This window comes from Ambystoma mexicanum, chromosome 1q, assembly GCF_040938575.1.
Source record: "Ambystoma mexicanum isolate Mex_15411 chromosome 1q, UKY_AmexF1_1, whole genome shotgun sequence".
In the NCBI taxonomy this organism is placed as follows: domain Eukaryota; kingdom Metazoa; phylum Chordata; class Amphibia; order Caudata; family Ambystomatidae; genus Ambystoma; species Ambystoma mexicanum.
Window position 1 is genome coordinate 840,943,800 of NC_090922.1, and position 20,599 is coordinate 840,964,398.

The 20,599-nt window shown below is 50.7% G+C and overlaps 1 protein-coding gene across 1 annotated transcript in view; it reads right to left on the bottom strand.

Moving 5' to 3' along the window:
- TDRD5 (tudor domain containing 5) overlaps window positions 1-20,599 on the bottom strand; it is a 2,293,977-nt gene that overhangs the window by 776,890 nt on the left and 1,496,488 nt on the right. Inside the window, exon 11 of the mRNA XM_069641474.1 lies at window positions 19,458-19,524. Within this exon, the coding sequence (XP_069497575.1) occupies window positions 19,458-19,524 (67 nt within the window). The remainder of the gene's footprint in view (window positions 1-19,457; window positions 19,525-20,599) is intronic.

A 20,599-nucleotide genomic window follows, 5' to 3' on the forward strand; every position in this document is an offset into this window, starting at 1 on the left:
TAAGGCATGAGTTAGCACTTAACTCCTTATATTCTAAGGTCATGTGGAAATCACTTGCAGCGTTGCGCAAAATGTTGTCTCCACCAAACTGAGCCTACCAGATTTTTACTGGTGGAAGCAATCAGCCGCAGTTTGGTCTCTTAAATGAATGGAATAGTCGTTTATCGAACATCATGTCTGCTGCAGATATTAACATACCGGACTTGTTGAATCGCCCACAAATTACAAGGAAAAAATTGGAAACCTGGTCGTGGATAGTTAACCTAGAACAACGAAATAACTTGCAGTCTGCACTTTATCTGGGTACTAGCAGCAACAAACTGAATAGTCCATCAAGATACCTGCTACATTGCCCTTCAAGCCATCATTGTAATCAATTTCTAAGATTCAAATTGAACGCCTTGAGCACAAAAGAAAAGAAATGGCGTCTACAAGATAAAGATGTGGAGGATAATCTCTGCTGATTTTGCAGACAAGAAATTAAATCTTCCGAGCATCTATTAATCCGATGTGTAGGCACTCGTGATCAACAAATCAAGCACCTTGCGAACTTTACGCCTTCAAATGACGACATCGATGCATGGTGGTCTTATGCGGTTTCAGGAAACAACATAAAACTTACCAGTGCAGTGGTCGACTACATAGATTCCGTTCTAGCGATTGAATTTAAATGAAATAATCCTAGGCCATGAGACAATCAAAATGAGGTTCCACATTGGTTACGATTGTAAATGACTTAATGAACGATTGGAACTTCCGTCTTCTTAAATCGTGTAAAGAGAGACGACTTTGAAACTAAAAGTTAAACTGAGCGACAAAGTAGAGGATTGAATGTATGAAACAAAAGTTTAATTCTTATGTCAAACTGAAGTCTTTTCAATAAAAAAAACTAAAAAAAATGAAGCAAAGACTTATTATAGAATCAAATGAATTGTAAAATGGTAAGCTTCTTTATTTAATTTTAGATGCTAGATTACAAGAATTGTAACAGGGTCAAGAGACATTTAGGTGATTGCAATATATTTGAAATCTTAAAAAAATACATTTTTGAAGATAGCTGCATAAGGAATAAGTTAATTACCGGTCACTTCTGGTCTCCAGCATTGGTACCTTTCATATATGAATATGTTGTTTGAATATGAGGAATTCATTGTAACTTTTTTTTTAAATTTATTGTAGTCATCATAACATACACAGTAGGGTGGGGCGGTGAGCAAATCTGTATATAGTCTAGTGCTAGAATCTGTTTCAGATGTGTGATGTCTGAAATGCATTGGCTATTTACTCTGCATCTTCAGCACTGAATCCTCAGTAACATTAGAGCAGTTTACATTTGAATTTGAAAAACTGCAGTCACTTTAGTGTTCTCTTATAGTCCTAATGCATCATCATACTCATTAGTCAATAGGCAGTGTCTCCCTTAGCTCCACCCATGGAAGCCATCTTCAGAATAGCATAACGCATGGAAAAGTGCCCAAATGATCCAAGAAGAGTCATATACGGAGTAGACGCGTTGTATGTGAATCTATGAAAGATACCACTGCGGGACACAGGTAAGTAACTTCTTCCTTCTCCAAAATCGGATCATTTATAGATTCACATGATGTTTGAATGGATTATACAGCATAATAAACATCTTTAGTTAGGTGAGAGTTACGTTAAGGTGATCAGATTTAACGGAACAAAACCCTTGAAATTCAGCGTATGTGGGAAGTTACGACCATCTTAACACGGCATCTACCCGTAAATGCCCCCAATGATGCAATTGTGTATGTCTTTGTAAATCCCTTCTGTTATATTATGTACTAGTGTACAGGCCCGTGTACATGGGCCAAAGTGCAGGTTTTCACTGTCACAATAGGACCACTTAATATCCTAAGCCAACAGCTCCCTCTAGCGGTGACAACAGGCGAAGCTATGCGAATTGGCATTGTCTCTATATATCCTAAAGCAACAGCTATCTCTAGCGGTGACAACAGGCGAAGCTACTGCATCGGACACACATAAATCTGGACTTTTATCATATTGTTAAATTAGATGTGCTGATAAGCTTGGCAACGGGGGTGACACCAAGCTAAGATGGTCATCACTTCCCACAAATGCTGAATTTCAAGGGTTTTGTTATAACATAGTTTCTTCAGGGCCCACTAGCCATGGTCTTTAGCCATGCCCAGTGGCATTCCCATGGACATTTCCCCAGAATAATTTCGGATCCCAGTGGAGCGTTGTGCTGATTCCCCCAATAATGGGAAAACAAACGGTCAGAAATTGCTGGTATAATCCAGTGCGATTCCCCTGCTATGCTGAAAAATACTTTAAAATTTTAAATTCTCCCCTGTCCTCAAAAGCACTCACAATGTTCCCCCTTGCTCTTTTCTTGGTCTCCTCCATCCCCTAAACTGCTTTTTCACTCCATAGCCCCCTCCCATTATTCCTGCTCAGCTTGTGTGACATCTTTTTTATGTGTCTTGTGGCATTGCTGCAGTAATCTCACGAGAATACCACGATAAACTGAAAATGTTCTACCTGTGACTGGCTCCCCAGACCACCCTCAACTTCACATGGTGTGCTCTTCCGCCCGTCCCCACCTCTAGCCTGAGACTAAATCCCTTTTACTCCTTCAAATAGCTTTTTGAGCACTTTTCATTTTTGGCTTCCACTGGTATCGCAGGAATCGCTCGCATCAAGCAAATAATGTTTGAGATTTTTATTTCTGAAAAGCCTTTCCGTTGCAAAGCGCAATAGGATATATACATATAGAGGTTTTGGGGAGTGGGGGCACCCCTTTTGTTAGGGAGAATCCTCCTATAAGGCTAATTTCCCAAACCTAGTGAGTCCCCCAGCAGCTTTGCTGGATTTTTGGGGTTTGTTTTTTTCTCCTGCTAAGAGTGAGACTCTTTTACTCCCACTCTTAGGCATGATTTGAGGTATGTCTCTGACTGTTTGGGTGATTTTGGGCTATGGGGTCTTTTACTCCATAGGGTATCATCTGTTTTTTTGTGTATGTGTTACACAGCACCCTCAGTGCAGTAACACAGGGGTGTCATAGTGACCCCCAAACATAGACTTCATACCCTGGGACTGACTACTAGTCTTAAATTGTGAACAGAACCAGTACAAACCATCATATTGTGGAAGTACTGGAAGGGGTTAATTATATTGCCCTTGGGTCTGTTTTCAAGGGGGCACTGTCCAGGCCCCCCTTGTCGAGTTTCTGGCTGGTGGCAGTGGTTACCACGCAAAATATTCCACCAGAATATTCTCTATGGGATTTTCCCATTGATTTTAAACGCACCACTCTTTGGTGTAATGTTAAAGATACCGCCGGTTTATTTATTTGATATTAAATCACCGGTTGGGTCTTTTTCCCAGAACTCGATTCTAAAATGGCGTTTGTATCCGTCTCTGTAACTCTGACCAAGGTCGAGCCCTTTGTTCCACTATTTTGGCGGGCTTCTCCACAGAAGCCCTCCAAATGGTGCCACTCTGTCTGGGTTCCACAGGAAGGGTGGAGGGGGGAATTGGCACCCTGGACTGCGTTGCCTTAGCAACCCAAGTCACACTCTACTCTGATTGGCCCAGTGGTGAGCCGCCCGGCTCACCACTTAAAATGTGTGATTGACAGCTAGGCTGATGAATGGGGGGTTTTCTGCATAAAAGCAGGGCCTTTGGGACTGGAACTTCAGAAGTCGCCACAGGACCTAAGAATCCAAAGAGGGAAGAAGCTGAGCCACCTGAAACCGACGACACCACCTGTGAAGCCCTGCTGCAACAAACTCACCACTTTTCCAACAACAAGAGAAGATCTTCTGCTGGAGAGTCTTCTCCCTTTGAGCTGGTAGGACCAACCAGTTCGCCCTTTTTCGCTTCCAAAGATGTCACTTGGTCGAATCGCCGGTGCGAAGCACCCTGGCGGCCGGATAGCCAAGCTCACCACTTTTGACCGCGACTAAAAGGAATGCACCTTTTAATCGGGAACTCCGCAGCTGGTTTCATCCCTGTGCAGTGCAACGACTCCACGTATCCTCCTCTTCCCCTGGTCAGAACCGCCAACTTCAACTACTGCCAGGAAAAACTGCCCCCACTGGAGCTTCCTTTCTCTTTAAGATACTGTGTCCTGCCTGACCTCCCTTTCTACAGATTGCTAAAGGTAACCCTTAAATCCTTGGCTTCTGAACTGGGTTGGCTCCAGGCCTTATAACTATATCTTTTGAATCACCCCAACCTCTTTTGAACACTCTGCAAAGACTTTCAGTGCACTTTAAACCAAGTGATCCTGGGCACATTTCGCTTTGCTCCATTTAAAGTGGGCCTAGCCTATGAACTTTGGCTCTACAGTATAACCTGCCTTTCTCCCCTTGCCCTGAACTCTTAAAAGTGTTGGGAAGGAACAAGTTACTTAACTGTAACTGTTGTTTTCCAGCATGGGTCTGGCATGGATTCACATGCTCATGAATATAAGAATACATAGCAGTATACACATGCACAATCACGGGAGGTGGCAAGGCTCAATATTAAGCATTACATAAAACTCAACATTAAGCATTTCTTACCTCCTCACCAGGCTCACCTTAAGCGAACAGGTCGCGCAGCACTGCTTGGCCGACCCTGGACTCCTCCCTAGAATCCCGATCGACGCAGTAGAATCTCGTGAAGGTGTGCGCCGACCTCCACGTAGCAGCCCTGCAGATGTCCAGCAGGGGCACACCAGACAAGAACGCCGTGGTAGCAGCGACCGCTCTGGTCGAATGGGCTCTCGGACGGCCGGGCAACGGTCGGTTCGCCAACCGATGACAGTGCATGATGCAGCCGGAGAGCCATCTGGAAATGGAAGCCTTCGAGAGAGCCTTCCCTTTGTTCACAGGTCCAAAGTTCACAAACAGCTGTGATGTCCTCCGAAAACTCTTCTTTCGGTCCAAGTAGAACTTCAGGGCTCTAGCTACATCCAGCGAGTGCAAAGTCCTCTCGGCCGGCGTCGAAGGCGACGGGAAAAAGACTGGTAACACCAAGGGCTCGTTGATATGGAAGTCCGACGGCACCTTGGGCATGAAGGAGGGGTGCGTCCTCAGCACTACCCTCGTATCGTGAAAGGTCAGGTATGGAGGCTTGCAGGATAGTACCTGGATCTCTCCCACGCGTCGTGCGGAGGTGATGGCCACCATGAATGCTGTTTTTCACGACAGAAACTTAAACGGGGCCGAATGCAATGGCTCGAATGGCGGACCCATGAGCCTGGTCAGCACCACGTTGAGCTCCCACGTCGGGGCTGGCGCCTTCACCGGCGGGAATGATCGAAACAGTCCCTTCATAAATTCCTTAACCAGGCGATGAGACCACAGGGATGACCGCCCTGTAGTCCTGGTGTATCGGGAAATCGCTGCCAGGTGTATCTTGATTGAAGCATGAGATAGGCACAGCAATACTTGAGGGGCCGTAATCCGCAGAGGGTTAAATCTTCTGTGCACGGCACCAGATCGAGAACCTCTTCCACTTATGTCCGTAGCAGTTGAGAGTTGAGGACGCCCTGGCCTTCTCAAGAACCTCTCTGCAGTCGGCCGGGATATCGTATCCTCCAAACTCTAGTGCTGCAGGAGCCAGGCCTGCAAATTCAGCGACTCCGGATCGTGATGAAGAATGGCACCTACCTCTCTGGAGAGAAGATCTGTGTCCGTCGACGGCTTGACTGGTGGGGACGCCGACAAGTCCAGAAGGTCCGCGAACCAGATATGTCTCGGCCACGCCGGTGCCATGAGGATCATTCTGCACCGGGACCTCTTGAGCTGGTTGATGAGTCGGAGCAGCAACGGCAAAGGAGGAAACGCATATAGGAACAGGCCGTTCCAGGGGAATGAGAAAGCATCGCCCATGCTCCTCGGTTGGGGAAACCTGCTGGCGAACCTCTGGCACTTGGAGTTCGTCGCCGTCATGAACAGGTCGATCTGGGGTTTGCCCCATCGCTGAAAGAGTCTGTCCACTTGATCCTGGCGTAGTTCCCACTCGTGGCACGAGCGCAGCTCTCTGCTGGGTGAGTCAGCGATGGTGTTTTTTTATCCCTGCCAGATGAAACGGCACCAGAAACATCCCTTGAGCAACGGCCCAATGCCACAGGTCCTGGGCTTCCTTGGATAGGGCCGGGGATCTGGTTCCGCACTGCTTCCGGATGTAGAACATCGTGGTGGTGTTGTCGGTGAAGATCCTCACCACCTTGCCCTTGAGGGACGGGAGAAAGGACCTGAGGGCCCAGAACATTGACCAGAGCTCCAGGATGTTGATGTGGAGCGGCTTCTCCTCCGGGAGCCAAAGGCCTCTCGCGTGAAGATCTCCGGTGTGGGCTCCCCACCCCTCCAGAGAGGCATCCGTGGTCACCACCGCCCGGTGGGCCGGGGTCTGAAAGTCTGTCCCCACCGCTAGATGAGCGCGGGTGCCCCAACACCGTATCGCTCGTCGCAAATTCTCGTTGAGAGGGATCCTGTCCTCGAAGCTACCCGTCGCTTGAATCCAGCGGGCGTCGAGGAACTCCTGTAGAGGGCGCATCCGAAGCCTGCACAGGCGCACGAGATAAATGCAAGAGGACATCATCCCGAGGAGGGACTTGATGGACCTCACTCAGGCCACATATGTGGCCAGCAGACGCTGCACCTTGCCTAGGATGGCCTTTGTCCTTTCCTCCGACGGCGAGGCCAGACGCGCCACTGTGTCGCGCTTGGCTCCCAGAAACAGTGCGACTTGAGAAGGGCCCAGGTGGGACTTGGGGAAGTTGATGGATAACCCCAGGACCGTGAGCAGCTGGACGGTCTTCGCTGTGTGTTCTATGGCGAGCTCCCTTGTCCTTGGGCGGATGAGCCAATCGTCCAGGTAGGGGTAGACGTGGATCCCCTGCAGGCGCAGCCGCGCCGCCACTGGAGCGAGGCACTTGGTGAAAACCCTGGGTGCTGACTTCAATCCGAACGGGAGGGCCCTGAACTGGTAGTGCCGCCCTTGGACCACGAACCGGAGGAACTTCCGGTGTCCTTTTAGAATGGGAATGTGAAAGTATGCATCCTCCAAATCCAACGACGACAGGAAATCGCCCTCCTCCAGCTGTCCCAGCACGTGCTGGAGGGTGACCATCCGGAACCTCTGTGCCTTGATGTACTTGTTCAGTCATCGCAGGTCTAGGCTGGGTCACCACCCTCCTGTTCTTCTTTTTCAGAAGGAAGTACCTTGAGTATACTCCGGAGCCCCGGAGCCTCTTTGGGACGAGCTCGATAGCAGCTTTCTTGAGTATTGCCGTTACCTCCAACAGCAGTTGAGGGACATGGTTTTCTTTCCTAGCCACGGGAGGAATGCGGGGGCACTTTTTTAGAAATTCGAGGGCGTGCCCCTGGGCCAGGTGGTCCAGCACCCAACGGTTGGTGGAGATGGACTCCAACACGCTGACAAACTTTGCCAGCCAGCCTCCCACCGTGGTGCTTTGGTGGGGGCCCCGATGCCACGGTCGGTTCAATCTTGCTTGGAGGACGCCTTGCCGCCTTGGCCTCCCTGGCGACGACGGCGGGATCCACCCGACTTGCCTCATCCTCTATAGGCTTGGCGGTACGTAGAGGAGCCACTGCTGAATCCCTTGGAGGCACCCTGCTTGCCTCCGGAGATCCGAAAGGACGGCCTTCGTTGCTGGAGAATGCCCAGGGCCTTAGCTGTCTCCGTGTCCGGCCTGATGGCTTGGAGGGACTCATCCACTGTATTCCCAAACAGGTTGTTCCTGTCGAACGGCATGTCCAAAACCTTGGCTTGTACGTCCTGGCGGAAATCCGTCGCCTTGAGCCACCCTCGTCGTCTGAGGCAAACGCTGGTGCCTAGCTGGCGGAAACCGGTGTCGGCAATGTCCGTTGCCACCGTAATGGCGTGGTCCGACGCCATCTCACCTTCTTGCAAGATCTCCAGGGCCTCAGCCGTCTTGTCGTCCGGTAGTAAGTCCAACAGGGGGGCGATGTTGTACCATAACTCCCTGTCCTAGCGGGCCACGATAACGAGGGCGTTGGCCGCCTTAATCGCTGTTGCCGCCAACAAGATAACTCGTCGCCCCATTGCATCCAGCTTCTTTCCTTCGCTGTCCGGCGGGGAAGTTGACGTTGAGGCCGATGCCCCCCCCGCTTTCTTCTTGGCCGCCACTGAGAGGATCGAGTCAGGGGTCGGTTGCGCTCTAAGGCACAAAGGTGCCGCGTCGGGGACCCAATACTTCTTCTCGTACTGATCCCTCTTGGCAGGTGTCGTAGACGGGTTCTTGAGAAGGGTGAGAACCTCGTCCCAGAAGTCATCCAGCAGAGGCACGGCGAGGACTGTCTTCCTCTTGGCCTTGCGCCGTTGGTAAAGGAAACCTTCCTTCTTCTCTTCGGGGCAGAGTTGAAAAAGCTCAGATGCCCTGGCGATCATAGCGTGGAAAGACCCAATCTCGTCGGGCGGAGAAGCCTGGGCTGGAGGCGATGGGAGCTCCGTCCCGTTGTCGCCGCCGTCGTCATCCATACCCGTCGTGGCCATGTCCGTTCCTGTGTCATCCCCAGGTACGGGGGATGTGGGCAAAGGCTGAGCAGGCCGCGAGGGCTGAAAAGGCGGGGCTGGATTGGTCCGTCTTCTCTTGTTTGGGGGACTTCCCCGACGGGCCTGGCTCTGGCCCCTTCGTCGGGCCTGTTTCCAGCTCCTCCGTCGGTGGTAGGGGCAATCTCGTCCTTATCTACGAACATAAGGATTGTATTGCCAACAAAATGGCCGCTGAGTTGTCCTGCGGCTCCGGAAGCGACGGGCGCGACGGTTGACTAGGAACCTCGCCGGCGCTCTCGTCGTCCCCTTCGTTGGGATCCCTCCCGTGGGACCGGGCCTCTTCGACGCCCTTGTCGAGGCCCTCCAAGACTTCAACCAGTTCCTCCTCGGAGGCTGTGTCCGTGTCCACAATGGCCACCGGCGCCCCCCCCACATTTTCCCCCGGGTTCTTCACAGGGGTCTTCTCGATGGGCCTGAAAGAGGCTTTCCTCCGCGGTGGCAGGGAAACTCTGGGCCCCGAGGTCGCCTCCACTGGTGTAGTCTCCTCAGGCTGCGCCAGGGTCGCCGCGACTTCGAGAGAGGCCTTGGCCGGGTGAATCAAGGCCTTCACCACCTTCTGCGGGCCTGTGACCTTCACCTTGGGGGGAGGGTCACCGCCTCGGTGCCCCTCGGCTCGATCCTTCGAGATCGACCGGGGCCTCTCCGGAAGCTTCGCCGGTTCTCGGCCTTCCTCTTCCCTGAGCCAGAGTGTTGGCTCGTGGTTGATGGCGCTGGAGAGGATGCGCCCTGCCTGGCAGCCGAGGAGCCCGACCGTTCGGCGCTCCTGGTGCCCGCGGTGCTTTGCCTTCTGTTGGGCCCCTTTCGCCGGGGCGCCCTCACAAGACTTAGAAGACCGCTCAGACTACTTCTTCTCACCTGACGGTCTCTTTCCTTCCAGCCAGTTGGAGAGACGAAGGTGTTGGTCCCTGATGGTCCCTTCTGACATGTTCCCACAAAACGCACAGTCCTTCTCCACGTGCGTTTTGTCCTCATGAGGCAGTAGAGACATTTCGAGTGCTCGTCCTCCTTGAACACATTCTGCAGCTGGCATCCAGGGCAAACCCTGAACAGCTTTCCGGGCGTCGAGCTTCCTTTCTCCTGGGCCATGTCCGGGTAGGCCGCAGAAACTTCTGGACTCCTCCAAGAAGCGTAACTCGACGAAAACTTCACCCTTGAGGGGCGTAGAAAATCCGAAACGGGTCCCCGTTGATCGGATGTAGACACAGTGGAGCTTGAGGCTCTATTTGACCGAAAAATGAGAAAATCTCTTTGAAAAAAGCACGAAAACGCAGCAAAAAGCTCGAGAGCTAAACACGAGGACTCCCAACACTTGAGCGTGCGGTAAAAATCTGAGGATGGCTGCCAGAGGCGGGGCTGAGGGAGAGGGCAGTCATTGGCTGGGGCAGTATGACCCAGAGACCAGTGATTGGTTACTAATAAGAAAGACAGATCAGAAACAAAACTGATACTGATTTTTTCTTTACCGAGGATTCCCGGCCTGACGACGGGGAATATTCATGAGCATGTGAATCCATGCCAGACCCCATGCTGGAGAACTGTTTTATTTTATGCTCTGCCTTTTCTCTCCCTTTTTAACCTAAACTATTGGAGTGCCATCTAGGTTAAGCGCTCATCCTGTCTTAACAAATAGTTGTGCTGTAACCCTGACTTGTCTGATAGTTATCAATGGAGGCGTGTATACTTACCTGACTGTGTTTTAACTTACTTTTCATCAAGAGTGCTAGTGTATTGCCTAAAGTGTGTTTTAAATAAATAACTATATACTTTTTATACAAGGCTCTGGTCCGTGTTTGTTTGCTCTACTGTGTTTTGGCCCTATTGTGTATAATCTGCATACTACCCTACTCTTCTTGAGAGAAGTCTGACTGCTCAGCCACAGCTACCAGGTAAATCTGGGTGGTGCAGACTGCTACCAATTGGGTTTACTGCTGTAGTCTATCTTTTTGCAGTGTTCCCCAAGGGAACTGCACAGGATTCTGCCTAACACCTTTCTACGTTGAATATTTTAAAAACTATTGGAGAGATTTACCACAATCCAGTCAAGGAAATTATAAGTTACTGTGGTGCGGCCCTGGGAGCATACGCTGCCCTGACTCTGCCATCCGGTGCACCACCTCTGTCCCCATAGACACGTTGACAATATATTAACATTGCCTAATGACACCAGTTTCATTAGGGGGGGGGGGATCGTGGGACGGACTAATAGTATGTTAGTCACTATGGTGAGTAACTTATAATTACTCTTACATCCCGTCCCCTTTCCTCCATACTGCATGGTGGATTACAGAGGAGACCCTCCTCAAGCAAACAGGTTTCTAAGAACCGCCTGTCAGAAAGCTGCGTCTGGATCTAGAGCCGGCATCCAAACAGTAGTGCTTTCAGAAAGCTGAAGGGGCGGCCATGCCCTGCTTATGACTTGCCAGGGGACATGCCGCTGGAATGCGATGGCCGTTGCCTTGGCTCTGATCTTGTGGGTGTGCATGTTGGCCGGCAGTGGCTTATGCTGTCCCTCGTACGCTTCTTTGATGGCCAAGACCATCCAACACGCTATGGAGGCCTGATATCCCGTTCATGATCCGCCGAAGGTGACGAAAAGTGTGACCGACTTGTGGAAGCCCTTGGTCCTGTCCAAGTAGGATTTCAGGGCACTCTTGACATCCAGGCAGTGCAGAACTGTCTGTGCCTCATCTTTGGGCTCAGCAAAAAACATAGGCAGCACTATTTCTTCGTTTGGATGGAATGCGGAAGTCACCTTAGGTAGGAATGCTGGGTGAGTCTGCAGGACTACTTTATCTCTGTGAAACATAGTGTAGGTTTATGAGGCGACCAGCACCTGGATTTCACTTATCCTGCGAGCCGAGGTGAGGCAGACTAGCAAGGCCGCCTTAATGGTGACCATCCTGATGTCTGCAGATTCCGTTGGCTCAAATGGTTTGTGCTGCAGGGCACCCAACACTATATTGAGGTCCCAAAACGGGCTGTGGTCTCTTGATGGACGGATAGAGTCTGGCGAGTCCCGTTAGATGCTTCTTGACAATCGGGTTAGAAGAGGAGAAGACCTCTCCTTCTGAGTTTCTGTAGGCCCCAATGGCTGCCAAGTAAGGGTGGCAAGTGCCTACCGGCACACCTCAGTGGACGAGGTGCGCCCCGAGAAGGAGTGCACGTCGTCCAATGTTCATGCAAAGGGGTTGATATCCTTAGCGTCTGCCCAGTGGCAGGACCTGGTCCACTTGCTCTTATACTGGGCCCTAGTAGCTTTGCTCCTAGCGCCCTGTATGATCTCTAGATTAGCCTGGGACAGGCTGAGGTGTCCTAGCGTGACCTGCTCAGGAACCACGCTGTGAGGACTAGTTTCTGTGGCGCTGGGAGAATGACCCTGCCCCCCTGCTGCACCAGAAGATGTGCTGGGCCTGTCGGAAGGCGAATGGGAGGTCTCTCCGAAAGGCTGAGCAGCTCAGAGAACCATGGCCTGGCTGGCCATCATGGAGCTATCAGAATGACGATGAGTTGGTGAGACTCCTTGATCTTGCATATCACCCTGTGTATCAGCGGCGTGGGCGGGAAGGAGTATGCTGTCATGCTGTTCCACTGAATCTAAAATGCGTCGTCCAAGGAACCAAGGCCCTGCCCCTGCCAGGAGGCAAACTGTTGCCACTTCCCGTTGTGCTAGGAGGCAAAGAGGTCCACCTGGGGGTGTTCTTACCTGCTGAAGATCTACTGCAAAACAAGGTTGTTTAGCTGCCACTCGTAATTGTCTGCTCCCAGTCTGCTGAACCTGTCCGCCTCCAGGTTGGACTCCCCCGGAAGGTGGACGGCAGTGAGGTAGATCTTCTCCAGGGCCCATTCCCACATGCTGACTGCCAGTCTGCACAGTGGAGGGAACCTAGTACCTCCCTGCTTGTTGACACAGAACATGCCGGTCGAGTTGTCTGTCTGAATGAGGACGACCTTGCCCTCGATAACCGGAAGGAAGGCTCTGAGCGCTAGCCAGATCGCCTTCAGTTCCAGCCAACTCATGTGGTGGTATTGCTCTGGCCGGGTCCAGATGCCATGGACGCAATGGTTGTCGGAACGGGCGGAGGAGGCTGAACAGGGGTACCTGGACCTGGACCTGCGGCACCGGAGCCATTGGCGAGAACACATCCCTGATGGCGTCCATGAGAATGACCCCCATCCGAGGAGATTTTATGAGCCCGAGGAACCTTTCAAAGAATCAGTCCTCACAGGTCGGAGGGGTGGTAGGTGATATTGACGGGGTAGCGGGCAGCTGCTGGAGCCGTTGCATACCCTGCCCATACGGACGCAGTGGAAACCTGCCCCGCGCAAATGAAGGATAGGCTGTAAGCCACATACCTGGTTGACATCAGTCCCACCTTGACACACGTTCCTCCACCTGTTACCTGCCTTGGTGCCCATTTTGTCAAGCTGCCTTCCACGTGCCTGCGTCGTGTTGCTTGGCTCACTGGGCATAGCCCCGTCCAGGACTCTTGAGTGTGGATCATGAGGCCTACCCTGTTCTCTGGCTGAAGATGGGCTGAGAGCAAGAGTGTATCCCCCTCCATCTGCCTGTACTTGACGTCCATGCGTCGATTGACCGCCTGGGCCGAGTGGGGCTTAAGCCAAACCTTCTTGGCCCGAGAGACTACATCGGTCTGCAGAGGAATCCCTGTTTTGGCAGAGCAGCGCCGGGTGAACCCCCTGTGCCGGCTGCTCAACCTCTGGCTGGGGGAGGCCCAGATGTTCCATCAGCCCAGCAAGACGTTAGTGGAAGACCCTGGCTGAGGATAGCGTGTCCGGATCTCCTCATCAGTCTCCTGTGGATCAGGAGGATCCTGCGGAGGTGGAGGAGTAGTTGGAGCCGGAGGCTGGTGCACAGGGACCGCAGCCAGGGGCTGAGGAGGAAACAGACACTGGTACGGAACCGCCTGAGGAGTCGGATGGGGAGCAGAGACCAGCGGCTGCACTGCGGCCGGGGGCGTCGGAGGTGCTTGTGGTGCCGCTAGCATAGTCGGGAGGACTTCCCTGAAGGCGTCCTTGAGGATAACCCCCATCCGAGGTGACTTCATGAGCCCAAGGGACCTCTCGAAGAACCCCTCTTCACTGGTCTGTGGAGGGTGTAAGGGGTACTGACGGGGTAGCCGGAGACTGCAGGAGCAGCTGCAAACCCTTCCTGTATGGGTACAGTAGGAAGCTGCTATGCGCATAAGAAGGATAGGCTGTAGGCCACGTACCTGGTTAAGGCCAGTCCCACCTTGACACTCGTTCTTCGGCGAGCTCCTGGAATGGTGTTGGACGGGTGCCTCTGTCTGGCGCGGCGGCCATCTTGTCGAGCTACCTGCCACGTGCCTGCGACGCGTTGCTCGGCTCGCTGGGCCCAGCCTCCTCCAGGACTCTTGTATGTGGATCACAAGGCCTACCCTGCTCCTCGGGCCTAGGCAGGTACAAGAACCTTCCGGTCCCTCAACACTGCCACCGTGAGGATCCGAGGATCCCTCGGCCCGAGGGCCAGTAGCTGAAGCAGCCTCGCTGCACATGCTGGGACAAGGACCTGAATGGTCCCTTCCACGCGGGAGAGTCCTTGGGAAGGAGTCTCCTTTGCAGGGTGCAATCGAAAATAATGGCCCTTCCTTGAGCCTGGCTCCCTGTTTCACAAAGTTCTTGAGGTCCTCGGAGGCGACTTCGGGAAGAGCTCCCTCCACCTGGCTAGTCTGTTCTTCAGCGTTTTCGATGACAGCGTGCCACACTCTGAACAAGCTTGCCAACCGTGGTCTGGTCCCAAGGCAACGTAGGCAGAGGGCGTGAGGGTCTGAAGTTGGGAAGAGCCCGTTGCAGGATGGACACCTGCTGAACCCTGTGGAAGTTGACATGCGCCAGGGAGGAGCGTGGTGCCGGAGGACCGAGTACCTGAGTGATAAAAAGAAAAAAAAAAGACAGAGAAGAAGTATCCGCATGTGGAATTACATGGCTGAGGCCAAACCCAGGAGCGTTGGTGAATTTGGCACGTTCCCATTGGCGCGGTAAAGGGGACTGAGGTTTGGCCTCGGAGGGCAGAGTCAGGGCACCGCATGCTCCCTGGGCCGCACCCACGTGCGCCTCTAAATTTAAAGGGGAAGATATTTTCTGGTGAAAAAGATTCCGTCTCCCGTCCCTGGAAGGGACGCCCATGAAGTATGCAGGAAAGGGGACGGACGTAAGAGTATGTGGGGTGTGGGGAAGGAGGGAGGCACGATGAAAATCATATGAAAGGAGCCCCCCTTTTAATCCTCTTTCTAGGGCACACAAGGGGACTCCACAGGCAACACAAAGAGACAAGTTACTGGGCCATTTGGGGCCTCTCCCTCATGTCCTCCCCTAGTTGTGGTACTCTGGGTCTAAGCCGGTGAAGGAATGTCCTTATTGTGGACAGAAAATAACAAACCCCTCAGGCCCACAGTGTCTTGCCGGAGTGTCCAGGTGAAGTACTGCTTGGGTACAGGGCAGGCACCTAACTCTCTGCCCCCTCCTCACCTCCAGAGTAGCTGCCGCCCCTGGGGTTGGAGATCACCACCAAAGTCACTGCTGCTGCCTGCTGTCCAGCAGTGCTCGGGGTGCAACAGACCCAGACCCCTCAGCACGGCTGTACCCGATGCAGGTGGTGCTCTTCCTGCTCGCTACTATGTCTCACCCAGTGGGTCAGGCGATGCGCCGGTTCACTGACAGCGTGTGTGCACAGGCAAGTGTGCCCCTGGTCTACGTTCGTTCTTGTTGCGCCAGTATGGGGCATTCCTCACTGGCCAGGACCCTAGATAGCTCCTCCGCTTGTCTGCCCAGTTGCAGTTTCCCTTCATCAAAATAATAGTGGCCCTGGCCGGCACAGGCATACCTCACGCTCCTCTGCGGGCGACCGCAGGACCCGACCGCGCTAGCCCAGTGTTCCTTTTGTGGCTAATGCCAAATTCGGGTGCTCATCCTGGTCTGCTGCCCACAGCTTCTCTCCCTGTCGAGCCTCCGGTGCAGGGTCATGCCAGCAGGGGTCCCGCTCCCTGTTTCCAAGGGCAGACAAAAGCTTGCTCCTGCTTGATCGAGCCGTATATGTGGGAGTCGATGTAGCCACCCTCACTTTCTGTGGCAGCCAGCTATTTTCTGCAGCTTTGGAGTGGTGGGAAAGAAGTTTGACAGTTGCGTGCAGCCGTCACATCTACCTGGGGTTGGTAGCCATCTTGAAGTCCATCTAAAGACACGGAAGGTTATGTTAAAGGTTCTTATACTGTGCACTGTTGATGCCTGCGTGGTCTCTTGGAGCTCTGGTGGATCTGTAATGCAAGGAGGATGGCGGGTATGTTAGTAGGACTGGGCGGGGAAAAGAGCAAGAGAGCTGTGATGTTCTGTTGGCAGCTTCAGTTCGGATACACCGGTCACTGAGCGTAGGTTTGTTTTTCGGTTGGTAGTCGCCATGTGGTGTTGGGATTCCTCTGTGTGACAAGTTTCACACCCTCAGTGGTTCGAGGAAGTGGGACACATCACCCTCTAATGTTTCCACCTTTTGCCCCATCACGATGGGTACACTTCAGGTGTCAAACCACCCTTCCCAGTTAGATACCTCTCTTCTCCCCCACCCTCAACTCTGGTCCGGCCTACTCACCAATAGGAGATCTGGCTCACTAACACAAATGGGCCAAATTCAAGATATGGGTCACTAACAAAAATGGTCTAAATGCGAGATGTGGCTCACTAACACAATTGGGACAAATGCGAGATATGGCTCAGTAAGATAAATGATCAAAGTTCTCGTAGGTAATAATAATGGTGGGGGCTTTTTGGAGTACAATAATGGCTGTACTCCCCTCCCAGACCACACTTACCTTATCTGTCGCTGCTGGTTTACTGCTGCAGGCTTCTCAGGCAAACATGGGCAAACATGTCCTGGAACTGCTTCTTTGGGAGATGGTTCTTCGGGAGCTGCCCAATGCCTTGGGCCCCTTTGTTAGGTAGAATCCTGTGCAGTGCCCTTAGGGACCACTACACACAATTAAGACTACAGGTGGCAATGCAAGTTTTACCTTTGGTACAAGCCTGTACTACTATGTCAGAGTGGTAGCAGTGGTGGAGCAGCCAGGCTTATCTCAAGAGTATATGAGCAGTAGCAGAGATTACACAAAGGGACCACAATTACTGTGACTCAATCAAACACTGACTCAAGGTTTCAGGTAGAAAAATATAAGTACATTTATTTGTAAACCATTTGTTATAAATACAACACTTCTATTAAACTTAAACACAAACCACAGGTTAAATATACTACAACTAACCAATTCACTATGTACAGTATGTCTCAAGGTAAGTACCCTGTGTTTGAATGAACCGGTGTTATGAACAAAACATGTTACCGTGAATACGATTGCGATCACTTTTTGACAGTTCGGTCTACTAAATAAACGCGTATCCGTGACATGAAATGCTACCAGGGAAAAAACACACTTAGCACTTGAGATACCCAGAGGGAGTTGGAGGCAAAAATCACAGGCAATATTTTGGTTAGGCAGAAAGAATCGAGAAACACTCAGGGACAAGAGTTCAAAAGTAAAAGGGCCGGAGCCAGGGTTTAGTGACACCGGGGACCTGTTGCCAAAGATCACAGAGTCAGATAGTTCACGATTCAACGTAGCCAAGAGTACTTCGATACTGTCAATGTTCGAAAGCAAAAGTTATAAGAAGGAGGGAAGACAAGGGAAAGCCTTGGAAATGAAGAAAAGGGGTTCACCCAGTTTCCTCAAGCAGAACACAGTACCTTATTCCAATGGTGCAGCTGGAGCCCTGGCAGTTGTTCCTGTTGGTTTCCAGCAGACCCACGATTCCTGGAGTTTCGTTGTGAAGGAGGACGTCTGAAGGGGGTCTGCACCACACAGGGATTAAGCCGGCAGCAGCAACAACAAATAAAAGGTGCGCTCCTTAAAAACAGGAGAAGCTCTTCAAATGGCTATCCTGACCACTACAGCTGTGTACAGCGATTTCGACCAAGGAAGAGGATCCTCTGGCTGTGGAAGATGAGCTGGTTATCCCCACCAGGCTCAAGGGAAGTAGACTCCGGACTGGATCTCCTCTTAGTCGTTGAAGGGTAGATCGCTCAGCACTGCAGCAGGGCTACACCGGGACGGGATAGTTGCAGCAGCTGTCGTTCTCTCCGCTTCTCTTCGGTTCCTTGTAGTTCCAGTGACGACTCTCTGACTTCTAGCCCAAGAGACCTGCCTTTTATGCGCAAAATCCCCATTCACACAGCCTGGCTGTCAATCACCCAGCAGGGGGGTTGTCCAGCCCGGACAACCACCTCAGCCAATCATGACAAAGTGCAACTTGGGTTTCCTAGGATACCCTGTGCAGGGGGTGACTACACCCCTCCCTCACATTCAGCCCACCTAGACACCCAGGCGCCTGGTGGAGGGCTTCTGAGCAGAAGCTCGCCAAAAGACGGTGAACAAAGAAGGCGAACCTAGTTTGCAGCGCTAAGTAAAACACAAGAAGGACTTTAACAAAATGAAATGGCGAATAAACCCAACCGGAGCCAAAAGAAAGACTATTTGCTCAAGCGGGTTTTTGTTCGAGGCTAATATAATAGCCAAGAACAATACCACGTTTACCTAATATAATCGCGGTAGGAAAGTTAGGGTAGATACCACTGCCACCAGCCAAGTCTAAATGTTAAAAGAGCGAAACAATGCTCTAGGAGGTACAGATAAATAGGGATACGAATTAACCCTTTCCAGTACTCCATGGAAGATGGGGTGTACTGGATCTGTGGTAGATTGGCTAAATAAAGTTAATGGCAACTTTACCCTTTTCTGGGGGACTGTAGTCAGCCTCAGAAATGGAGTCGGGGGAAGTCTCAAAGACAACCCTGTGCCACGGCACTGAAGGTGCTGGGTGACAGAAAGAAGGGGGCTTGTGAAGTGGTGTACTTCAGAGTCCCTAATCATAAAAACAGAGAAATACACATGGCAAAACATAGGTAAGAGTGGGGGAAAAGCTCACTCTTACCAGGTGGAAAAAAAAAACTCCAGAAGTCCAGCAAAGCTGCTGGGGGACTCACTAGGTGAGGGAAATTAGCCATAAATGAGAATTCTCCCTAACACCCTTAGCCGTGGGCTGCCCGGGCAGGGTCTGCCTTGGAAGCAGTCCTAAATGGACATCACGGGCAGTAAGAGGTGAGTGGAGAGCAACGTGGAAACAATGTGTTCTACTTTTCCTACTATATTTCAAACTGAAAACGTTTCTTCGCCGTGAAAACAGCCATCTTAATAAACAAATCTAAGAAGAGGGTAAACTTACTCCACCACTGGATCTTTAAGAATGTCAACATGCAATTCTGAAAAAAACAGACCTTGAACAAAATCTTTAGATTCTAAAATGTTAAGAGGCGACTCAAGTTGGAGAGAGACCTGCAGTCTAAAGATTCAAATCTGGGGCACATTCATGTTTTCAAAAGGAGTATTATTGAGATTGGATTAGACTACCAATAAACTCAAAATCTCTGATCCTATTATTTACTGCCCATCAGAAGTCATACAGAGACAGAACTGGGCACACTCAGTGGCAAACTACAATTATTTCAATACAAAGGCGTACCACAACGCTGCTACAAAATCAGTCTTCATGATAAAGGGCTCAGAGGAAAGGAAACAACCCCCTGATATCTGATTCGGATTTCAGGCCTAGGAGTAGAGGGAAAAGGGCACGCTAATCCCACTGCCAGGGGATTATCAGTATTAAGGACTGGGGAAAAGAGGATCACACATTAAGAGAAAAGGAAAATGGAGATCCATCAGCAAAACAATATTTTGGGTCCATTACTTCAACTTTGCATAGTTACAGCTCTAGTAGGTTCCAGCTCCACTTTGCACACCTACCTCTACTGGCTTCACCCATGCAAGGGCACTTGGTATAGCCTGAGCAGCAAGTTTCATGTAGCAACTCCTGTAAGGATACAAAACATATATTACAAGATGAGTTTTCCAAGGGGTTTGGGAAAGAGAAGAGTGCCATGAGAAAGTGTATTTTAGACTGGACGATCACCTATAGTAATCACGCATGGTCAACAACAAGAAATTAGCATAACATATCTTTTGCTTTGAAAAGGATAGAGTTCAGATAACTTTACACCTTCAGAGTGATTGATGTATCTATGGTCCAAGATGTTTTCATATAAGAAACAAATGGGACATACTAGCAGCCAGTTGTAGCACACTAAGCAGCTGGAAAGGGTGTTTAAAAAGAAAAAAGCTCTTCATAGCCGTTACACATATTGCTAGCCTCTTGAGTGAGTTTTATTAAACCTGCTCAACTACTTCAACTCTCTTAATCATTTAAGCTAGTAAGTAAAAAAGGCACAGCCAATGATGAAAAGCTTGAATGTATTTATGTTCTGAAGTGCTTACACCAACACACTGTACAGATCATCAAGTGGTGGTACAAACGATTAAAAAATGCAGTTAAGTGTTGTGGCGGATCAGAAGGAGGATGCGGACACTCTTTGGACATGCGTAAGGGTTTTTGTTAAAGAATATGCATAAGTCCAGTTACCTCCATATTGCTATGGGGGTGTACCGTACATTTAAAAAATAAAAAAAAACTTGGTGCTCTTAAGTCGTCGATGACTAGCCAAAACAAACAGTCTGCTATCCAACACTAAGCTAACTGACCCTAACACTATAGGGATAACCAAGGTCAGGAGAATTACTCCCCTGTCCTGAATTGTACTTCTTGTACCACTCTTTTCTTCTTTCAAAAATTCATTTTCAGATAGTCTCTGGTGACTTGTTGCATCAACTCTTGAAATTCTCGCAGGGAATTCTTGATTCTGTTTCTCTTCTTAATATTCTGTTTCTTGGCTCTTTTTGGATTACTCTGACTATAATCACCAGTTTCAAAGCATTTTAGCAAAAGCACCACTTCGGTAGAGAAATGGGCCTCTTGAATAATAATGGTTCTCATTAATATCATGTACTTGGTCTGGAATATGGTTATTCCTATTGATTTCTCTGGTTTTCAA